The 10,602-nt window shown below is 31.4% G+C and overlaps 1 protein-coding gene across 2 annotated transcripts in view; it reads right to left on the bottom strand.

Annotated features, from left to right (window-relative positions):
* Positions 1–3,120: 3,120 nt before the first annotated feature.
* Usp12-46 (Ubiquitin-specific protease 12/46) overlaps positions 3,121–10,602 on the bottom strand; it is a 58,097-nt gene continuing 50,615 nt past the window's right edge. For both annotated transcript variants that reach the window (XM_067276588.1, XM_067276590.1), the window contains exons 7-9: positions 8,520–8,652; positions 4,706–4,849; positions 3,121–4,599 (exon numbers count right to left, since the gene is read on the bottom strand). In XM_067276588.1, coding sequence (XP_067132689.1) covers positions 4,498–4,599; positions 4,706–4,849; positions 8,520–8,652 — 379 coding nt within the window. In that variant the 3' untranslated portion in view covers positions 3,121–4,497. The remainder of the gene's footprint in view (positions 4,600–4,705; positions 4,850–8,519; positions 8,653–10,602) is intronic.

Below are 10,602 nucleotides of genomic sequence, written 5' to 3'. Positions count from 1 at the left end.
TGTAGACGTAGAATACAATACACGTTAAAATCCATATATGACTTAATTCGGAAGAATGTTTTACAACCGAATGCGAAATTACAGGGAATAAAGACACAACTCATTGAAGGAGGAAAATAAGTAAAGTTTATCGAGTTGTTGTTACAGAGATGGATGTTGTTAGAGATGTTATAGAGATAGATGTTTACAGAGTTGTTGTTACAGAGAGAAGAAATGGAAGTTATATCTAAGAGTTACGGTCAAATAAAAGTATGTTAGAATTTAAGTTAAAAAAAAAAAGGTTAACGAGAGATATAATAAAAATATTGTAATTATAAATTTTCCGTTTATCTCGGACTATTCGAGGGAAGTTAATCAGTTTATAGATGTAAAATTAGGCAAATCAAATAGCTCGATTGAGAGCCTAATTTGTTTGACTAAAAATGAAACAAAACCAACGGTGAAAACTTCAGTAGATTCTCAGTACACTAAAAATTTAATTTTAAAAGAGTTTTGGAAAAAAGGGTTAAAGTGTACTTAGGTAACTCCAATGGCGGCACTTCCGGTAATCTCGACGTCGTGAGCGATTAGAAATACAACGAAGGTGGCGCTGATCACACGACACTTTCATATGCAAATTTTCAGTTTGGTGACGGTGCAGACGGAAGGTGTGTGCTGAATTTTTTTTAATGGCGATCGTATTATTTGAAAGTTTGTACATTTTGTATTATTTTTAATTTTAAAAAGTAGGAAAATTTGGCCAATGTTTTTTACTGATTATCTGTCCGCTAAAAAATGCTGCTAAAATGGCGGCGCTTCGGTTAGATTAACTATATCCGAAAGTACTCAGCAAAATACCAAACACACAAATAACACCTTATTCCACCTTGCCGAGAAAAATATTTAATTTCAAAAACAAACGTTTTCAGCCTGATTTAGTTCCAATTTCGTTCACAACCTGATGATGGCCTGTAAATCTGTTTAGATTAACTATATTTTTAGTAATGTTTCCTGGAGTGTAAGTATTTTTTTCGCTCTGGTATATACTTCTACGACCTCGCTATCGCTCGGCCTCGATGTATATAAAAACAAGGCTTTTTACCCACCATACCCTTTACTGTTCAAGCCTTAATGGATGTTTTTATATACGTCGAGGCCGTAGAAGTATATACCAGAGCGAAAAAAATACTTACACTCCAGGAAACATCTACTAAAAATATAGTTAATCTAAACGAAACGAACCTAACCGAAGCGCCGCCATTTTAGTCACCATAGGTAAAATTAACCAAATATTTTAGTTAAAAAAATTTCAAAAATCGGTTATTTTTGGAAGTTCTGCCATTGGGGTTTTTTTTAACTCTTTCCGCCCTGTGGGCACTAAGAGGGCCTCTTTCAGAAGGCCCATTATGGGTTCGGCCGGGCCCACAATGGGGCGACCGGGTGGTGAGGGACGGGGCCCGACATATCCGAACGGACCACCCCCCGAAAAATTCTGGGGATTATTTGACCCGTTCGGATTCGATCCCGGGTCCCCCAGAGCGGTAGGCTGCCACCTTGACCGCTCGGCCATCCGGCCTGTCCCGCCATTGGGGTTACCTAGGTACACTTTAACCGGAAAGAGTAAATTAAGATAATAAGGAAATGAGAAGAATGATATTTACAGCAGATTTGTGCAAAAGATCAAGGATGAGGAGACAATCTCTTAAACAAGTTGGAGTTTTTATTATTATATAAAAGACAATAAAATGTTTACGTATGAAATTAGTTTGGATAAAGTGTTTGAATTAAGTTGTTTTTAGGAAAGAAAACAAATACTTCAGAATTAATAACAATGGAGGATACGGTGTTAGAGCTTAAAAAAGTTACAGATGTAGATAAACAGAATAATACTAGTAGCCTAAGGAACAACCTCCCCTCGAAGACAAATAAGTGGAATGATAAAAGTAAAGTGACTATTGGATGTTAGAACATTCAAGGGTTACAGGAAAAACTTTATAGAGGAACTGTAAAAGAATATATAAGGACCCATTTTATTATTGGTTTTTGGAGACATGTCATTGAAATCAAAGTTGAAACACCACATTTCGATTAAAATTTTGGCTGTCATTTTTTTTCAAAATTATAGATTAAGTTAGATATGATATCCGGATTTGATTAACTAATATCTTTTCTAGAGTTATATTTCTACTCTTTTTGAATCAACTAACCGCATACACACGTTTTTAAAGAATTTTATGACAGCTATGCTTTCGAAACCTAAACTGCTGGTACTGTACCAAAAGCTCGAGCGCATTTTTCGTTCATTCTAAAGTATGAACGCGTATGGAAAGAGAGTAATAAAAAAGAGAACACACACGTTCTTCTCTTTTCCATTTTCAGAAATATAATACAAGGTACGCGGTGAGATTATAGCCAACTGTACAGATGTCATGTTTCGTCAGCGCGGTAGCATTTGTTGTAAAATTATTCCTAGGATCAGTGCAGCTTCCGCTTCAGCATCGCTGAATGTAGCAACGAGCAGATAATGTCAAATTTTTAACAAAAACCAATTGACATCCATTGGCACATGCAGATACAGTAAGACAACGAGTTGCACACAGATGTATGAGTAGTGATAGAATTCAAAAACTAGTTCTGTGGAATTCTTTATAGGGGGGACTGTAGTGAATGCCATGTTGGATCCCATTCCTTATCACCCAATCTCCTCACTGTAGGTCGGCCAAACCCCAATGGACATGATTTAAAACGTTCCTCAAATGACAAATGGCCGAAACATCCGAAAGTAAAATTAATTAGCATAAAAATTATCATTAAGATTTTTTTATTTTAGGATTTCTGATTTTCATTTATTACTATATAAGAATATTTTATTTGATTGATATTCTAGGAAATTAATGAACTGATACAAACTTATTTTCGTCTTTACACTCATTGAAATGCATCATTATGAAGATAACTGTTTTCTAATGTCAATCAAATAATTGGTTATTTTACCATTACTAATATTTTGAGATCTGTTCAAATATGAAACTTAATCGATCACAAGACAATTTTATAAAAGGCTTATTTTTAACTCCGTATTCTCGCTCACTTTATTTTTAAATATTTTTACATTTCTATTTATTAACACAAAAACAATGATTTGTTAAGTTTTTCAGTGCTTTATTTCGAGCAAATTATTATTATATCCCATATTTCTTTACAATTACATCGATGAAGAAGTCGATCGACATTTATGGCAACGATCGACTTAAATCCTGCATCTAGTCGAAAGTTTCTATTTACAAAATATCACAGACTAGATGACAGGCGATAACTTTCGACCCCTTTTGTTCACCTTCCGAGAAAGTACTTTTACACAATTTATAATTATTTGCCGTAATTCCGAGAATTTTAAAACATCGTAAATGTTTTGCAGGCTATACAATGCGTCAAGATAACCGAGCCACCAATATTTTTACACCAGCTCAACGTTTTGATTGTCGTCACGTCGATCGGACAAAATTTGGAATGTACGATTATTAACTTCGAAACATTTACCATTGTGAGCTGAATATAAATAATTATTTAATTAATCCAAAAATTCCTCTTGTGGATAAAAGTCTTTCAGACTAATCAAACGAGTAGACAAATAAATGCAATATAACTAAAAATACTTATTAAATCCAGCTGAGTTAAAAAGAATAATTGCATTATTCTTACTACATATATATGTATACATAAACAACGTGTTAAAAATAATAATAATTAATGAGATTTCAGAAATTACAAAATTCTAATCTCCTTAAAAAATGGCAACATTCCTATACTGAATTTCTTGCAGAATACAGGGAGAAGAAATGGTAATTGGTATTAAAACAGAAAATTACCGATCGATGTACAATTCTTAAACGTAATTAAAAATGTTTAATATATTAAAGCAAAAGTTAATAATAAATAAATGCTGGCTTTTAAAGGTGGCACAATTATTTCTGCTTTGGACTTTATCACTCTTATTTTATCGATCGTCGTTCCGTTTATTTTATTATCCTTATTGCTGATTTGGTCTTTGTGCCATCATTCTACGTTAAAGGAGAGAGAAATGAACTATCTCTAAAACTGCATCACTCGTATTGTCCAGATATGATTGATATTTAAATGGCGTAAAGCCAAAAAACTTTATTTATCTGAGATGTAACTCAGACAAAAGTAGTGCAATATTTTATTCCATAAAATAGAAATCTCACTGGAGTTAACAATTATTCCTACCACACCTACAGAAAATTTACATTGTGTTTTTAGCACCTTATATCTACAATATCTTCTTCGCATCGCACTTTTGAAGATCTAATCTTCCCAACTATTTCATTCTGCTTGCAGATCGATACCAATTTGACAATAAATATACATATTAATACATAGAGTCCTTATTTTCATTTGGTGGCAATCGTACAACATAATCCATTGCATCTAGTATAAGGAAAACTACATACAATAGACTTTAGTGTATCCCTGAATTTTTTTAAATTTCAAATTATGTTATTCTCTCGACTGGTAGAATAATATATAACCCGATTCCGAAGTCTTCTGAGTATCGGTTGTTAGACCGTAGAAGTCTTCGATTGCTGAAGCGTCGATTTTCTGAAATTTGTTGTTTTAAATAATAATCACATACAAATATCAGGAAGTTTGATTTATCCAAATCTTCCAATGAGGCAGTTATGAAATGAATAAAATATATACTTACATCTACGATATCGTCGTCGAACAACAACCATAGACCGTGGCTTTTTACAATGGAAATATAATGTCCCCTATTTGGCCCGCTTCCACAATGTATAACCACTGCTACTAGGTCGTACAATCTGTCTGGATTGTACGCGTCATCCGACTAAAATAGAAATATTTGTTTATTAAAACATGAATTAAAAATTTTACGGTTATCAAATGAAATCTTTCTAAGTGATATTAAAAAAATTTTGAGTACAGGCAACCCTGGACTTCAGGACATCAGTTTTTCAAAATAAAAAATCCTCTCTTTCAAAGTTGCACTTCCATATATTTTCTGCCAACAAAATTTAAAGCTTATATGATTCAGTGATAGTTACTTCCATAAAACTCATTACTTACAAAAATTGATTTTTACTGTATTTTTCTTTTGTTTAATCTACAGTTTAACACAGTGCTTCTCAAAATGGGCGATATCGCCCTCTGGGACACATTTGAATTATCCAAAAGTGCCTTAGGCAGAATAGCAGGCAACAGGATCTGTTGCCTCCTATCCCTGAACTGCGTACACAGTGATAATGCCCCCTGTTCTAATAGTCACATCAAGGAGTGGTGATCCAAAAAGTTTGGGAAGCACTGGTTTAACATTTTAAATGTTTTATACTTTATTACATACTCACTATAAAAAAACTAAAACTTTCCAACATTAACAAGCAATTATTTATTGTGACATCGTCACAGTGCCAGGCTGCAATTTTTAATAATATTTTTAATTTAAAATATATGAGCTCCACCTGAAGTTTCAAAACACCTTTCTCTCTTTTTTCTAGCAAATTTTTAAATTAAATCAAATGAGCTAACGTTCTCAGCTATCTTAAATGGCCTTCAGGTTAAGCATAATTGGAATGTCAGTTAGAACATAAATTTGAAACACCCAGCTTTGCTCGCATTCTTATGATGTCATGGTTTTACAAAAAAAATGAAATAAAATAAATACAGAAATAAACAAAGTTACAATTATACCTCAAATTTATTGAGGTCCCAAACTCTAGTTGTTGAAAAGGGTTTGCATGAGCTCCTAATAGACCAGTGGTCAGCAACCTTTCTGACCTCACAGACCACTAAACTCACAATTTTGAATCTTGCGGACCACTATCGTGAATTTTTTTAAATGATACAAAGTCTGTTGTATAATAATGATCATAAAAGTTTAATTTTACTATACTAATATGAAACTTGCGTGTTTAATTATAACAAATTAATGCAAGCCTAAAATTAATTGCTGCATGTTTGAAATAAGTTTATGGATTCTTAGCGTTTTTCCACGAAGGACGACAATCACACTCACAATATTGTTTATTGTTCATTATTTATTAATAACAGTCACCTCGTATTTGGTTTCAGATTCAAATAAAAATCCCCAAAGAGTGAAAAAAAAGCAACTAAGCATTTTGCATTTCTTTTGTAATATTTCCCATAACTTTCAGTTGGACAATGTCCAAATTTCTCCATGGACCACCGGTTGCCAACCATTGTAATAGACCATTTAAAAAAATATGACTACACCATTTTGAACACTGGAGAACTCATTTCTAAATTGGAAGGTATTGCTTTAATAGATTGTATGTTACAGTTCTTGATTTTGAAACAATGTACCCTTCTATTAAATTGGAATCGTGTTTTTGTGCCGAGAGACTTCCTATTTCAGTCAGTGCCATCTAGGCCCAAACACCACAAACATATCCTGGAGCTAGTTCATCTCATGTGCTACACACCATTTTTTACTTTCAACAAGCAAACCTATCTTCAAAAGAGAGGGGTTCCAATGAGTAGCCCCCTATCTGGAGACCTGTGTGAAAGTTAGAGAGCCAGGTCTTAGAAAATTTCATTTCAGAAATTATATTATATACATGTTATGCCAATGGCATTCTTATTATTTGTATAGAATATTGCAGGCTTTCAATGGCAAACTAAGAACACTAGAAACCTTAGAAATTTTCACAAAATCCCTTAAAGGGAATTGTATTTAATAGCAAGGATGCCGACTCGTTATCTACAGCTCTACATGGCAATTGCTCCTAGATAATTCCTTGAAATGGGTTAATTTATCCATCTTCTCATTCTTACAAAAAGTCATGTGACTTTACAAATTATATGAAGAAATAAATAGATATCTGCAATAATTATTTACTATGTTTAACTATACTTGTAATTCCATTTGATATTTATTTTTGCTTTTCACTAAGCTTAAGTTTAACATATAATTGTAATCTCATTTGATGTTTATTACTGTATTTAGTTTATTTTATTTAAATTGTATAAGTTTAAGAATTCCAAATGTTGTAATACCATGACGTCATAGGAATGTGAGCAAAGCTGGATGTTTCAAATTTATGCTCTAACTAATGTTTCAATTATGCTTAACCTGAAGAAGGCCATTTAAAATAGCTGAAAACATTAGTTCATTTGACTTAATTAAAAAATTTGCTAGAAAAAAAGTGAAAAAGGTGTTTTGAACTTAATATAAATAAATGAGCTTTAATAATAGAATAATACCATTTATAATAAATTAAATCATTCAGAAAACTTTTATTCATATCTGAAGAAAATCTGATAATACAAATCAAATAATTTAGAGCACAAATGGCAATGTAAAAAAACTCTTGGTCATAACTATGAAAGAACTCAATAATAATAATAAATTTGTTTGTATATTTATGTGTGTATAATATATTATGATTTCTTTTGACAAGCAGAACTATTCATATTCAATACAGTGTGTTTTTAGCTCCAATCAGAATTTATTTTTTTACTACAATACTAAATACAGTCTCGCTATTAATTTTGTTTAAAAATAAATTTTATAAATTCTTGGAACCAAGTAGTTGTTGTGCATGCATATGGACATGCACAATAAATGGATTGAATGGAACATAACACTTAGGTAACAAAAATGAAGTCATTGCACAAGCGTGTGGGCATCTGACAGACGTACAAAAGTTCTAACATAAGCACTTCACCACTGTAGTGGAGCATGCTAAAAAAGATGTAACAATATACACTAAATCTTGTGAAAAGTAGAACTTCCCTATGATGGAAACTTGTGAAATTTAGAAAAATGCAGACATTTTGGCATTACAGTCAAATTTTTTTCCATAAAATATCCTGTCTAAAGATGAATTTGAGATATGAACAAAAAGCTATGTGTTATACTTTTTATTAATTTGAACCTGTCAAAGATAAAAAAGTCTATAAATCAAGAAGCAGGCTTCTGACAAAAAACATTAGGAATGAAAAATTTAGATATTAATTTTGTTTATATTTATCATAACTAAAATATTCTTTAAAATCCATTAAATAATATCATAATTGACGTTAATAGGTTCATATTGTTTTAAAGACACAATATATGATTTAAACCTAACATGTTGATACTTGACAAGAACCTAATATCAAACAATGAAGTGAAATTGTTTGCATAGTTTTACTAGGAAAATTTAAGGTACAATAATAAATAAGGATATATTCTCCAATAAAGTAGAATTTAAGAAAGTTTTAAAACAAATGCATGATTGAATCTCAAATTTTTAGTTATCAGATAATTGCTCATTACTGCTGTGAAAATAACAATCATAGAAGATTTGGGTGATAATTTCAATTATTCTGTCATACTGTATTTGTATATGAAATATTTGTTGTCATTAATACTGATATATGATTTGAATATAACCAAAAGAGTTTTAATTTGATAACTTTAAATCAATTCTTTATAATATATTTTTCATTACAAAATTATATTTAAAAACAAATTCAAAGTATTTTCAGAAACTTACAGTATTAAACAAGCGAAGTTCAAGCGGAAATACTACACGATACGATAACTTAGTATGCCTGTTCTGCTGCTCCATATATTTGAATCGTTTTAAATGGAGTGCCAGAATCATTGGTAACTTTTTTACCCTCATCCTAAAAATTAAAGAAAAAATATTGATAAGCATAATCATTTTAATTAACATAATTCTAATTTATAGATCACCATAAAATTCATTAAATATTTTAAATTTCATTTTAATAAAAAGAAAAATTAAATTATCCACAATTCCCTTTAAATTCAGTATCACAAACCTGTCAAAACATCTCCAACTTATCCTGTATAATTTATTAGCCCAATAATAGGGTTATCATTATCATTCAATTATACCAATTTTCAAAATTAAAAATTTTTTAACACCACAGATGAGACATTGTAATTTACACCAATTTAAGCATACTCGTTCCAAAAATGCCATTATTTTTTCCACAATACACAGTTTTCAAGTTACTATATACTCCACCACACAAATATAACATGAGATGCTACATATAAATGAAAGTAAATGCAGTGAAGAATTTACAAATAATAATACCTAATAATAGCTGATCAATTCAGACTCATTGTCTTCTAGCATTTCAACGGTCAGTTACTTTACAAATTAGTAGCTAATGTTGCAGAGCGTCTTTTTGAGCTTGTGCCTACTTTTGTGAGATGTTCTTCAGCAATAGGAAGATTTAACATGAAGAATATAAACCATATTCCATACCAATGAAATTAGCTGTAATTGATTGCACTGAATTCACCACATACATAACAAAATATATCTGAGAAATTGACATAAGTACACTGTTGTAAGTAAACTGACATAAGTACACCATTGTCATTTTATTATGGATGACATGTATAGCCTATTTCATTTCCTTTATCCTGAGCTAGAAGTGTGTGCATTGATATGTACACTATTTACAGTTCACACACACACTACAAAATCAACAACTATGTCACCAATCTTGGGAGCTGAGAAAGTCTTCAACAGCATTGATCAACACCAACAAAAGAATATGTTATGCATACATTTGATAACTCATAATTCAAAATTCTGATTTGATAGGCAAACTCTGGTTTCAGTTCCTTGTTCAGTACATGCAGTTTAAAACATGTGTTTCCTTATTTATGAAGAGGTTAGATTTCCAAGTCAAAACTAACCTACAAAGTACATTTGTACACAGAATAACCACTTATTGTTAGTGGTTTATTCTTCAATCTCCTTAATAGATTACATTATGCTCATTTACCCAATTGTTACTGCTTACTAGTGTGTGTTTCAAATGTAGATTTTTTCACCTAACACACCTATGGAGAGAGAGCCAGACATTCAGGTTTCCAATTCAAACAAAACTTGGTGAGCATGTGGCCAAAAACACAAACAGCTTCAAATGATTTTCAAAGGCCTGTTTTTCAGAAATGCTTGAGAAGTGGGTCCTACTATTTGAACAAGGAACTTTGCAGAGCTTGTAATAGCCACACTTTTTGCATTTATCTCTACTGCTAGATTTACTAGTATGTTTGGACACATTTTTGAAGCAATAATCATAAAAGTTTATAAAAATTGCAAACAACAGTGAAAAACATTGTTACTCTGACATAACCGACTTCAATGCCACCTTATGAGGAAACAGAACATCAGAATTTGTGCAAAAACAAAAAAAGATGATATGTGATAGAAATAAGCCAATATTAGTCAATTTTAACCAGTAATAAATAGTTAACACCACCTCATGAGTGGCAAGAGAACTTCACAATCTGCACAAAATTTAAATTTTAGATATATGTTCAAATCATTGATAAGTCATAAGTTGAGTGTTGGTAACTAACCTGTAAAATTTAGCATTCAGCATGTCTGTCACAAAAACATGTAGACTATTATTATTAATGTAATAACATGTTTGGCAAGCTTTGTTAAGCAGATTTACCGTGAAAAAAGAAGTCTACCATAGTAAAAATAGCATCAGATGGCTGCTTACAAAATTTGAAAACATTAAACATGGGACAATGGATTACCATTAAATTTTGCAGTAAGTTTCAGATATCTAGTAGCAAAA

Source organism: Centruroides vittatus, unplaced genomic scaffold (genome assembly GCF_030686945.1).
Source record: "Centruroides vittatus isolate TY-2023 unplaced genomic scaffold, ASM3068694v2 contig_7, whole genome shotgun sequence".
Classification (NCBI taxonomy): Eukaryota; Metazoa; Arthropoda; class Arachnida; order Scorpiones; family Buthidae; genus Centruroides; species Centruroides vittatus.
The sequence above is the reverse complement of the archived record's forward strand: the minus strand, read 5'-3'. Positions and strand labels throughout refer to the sequence as shown.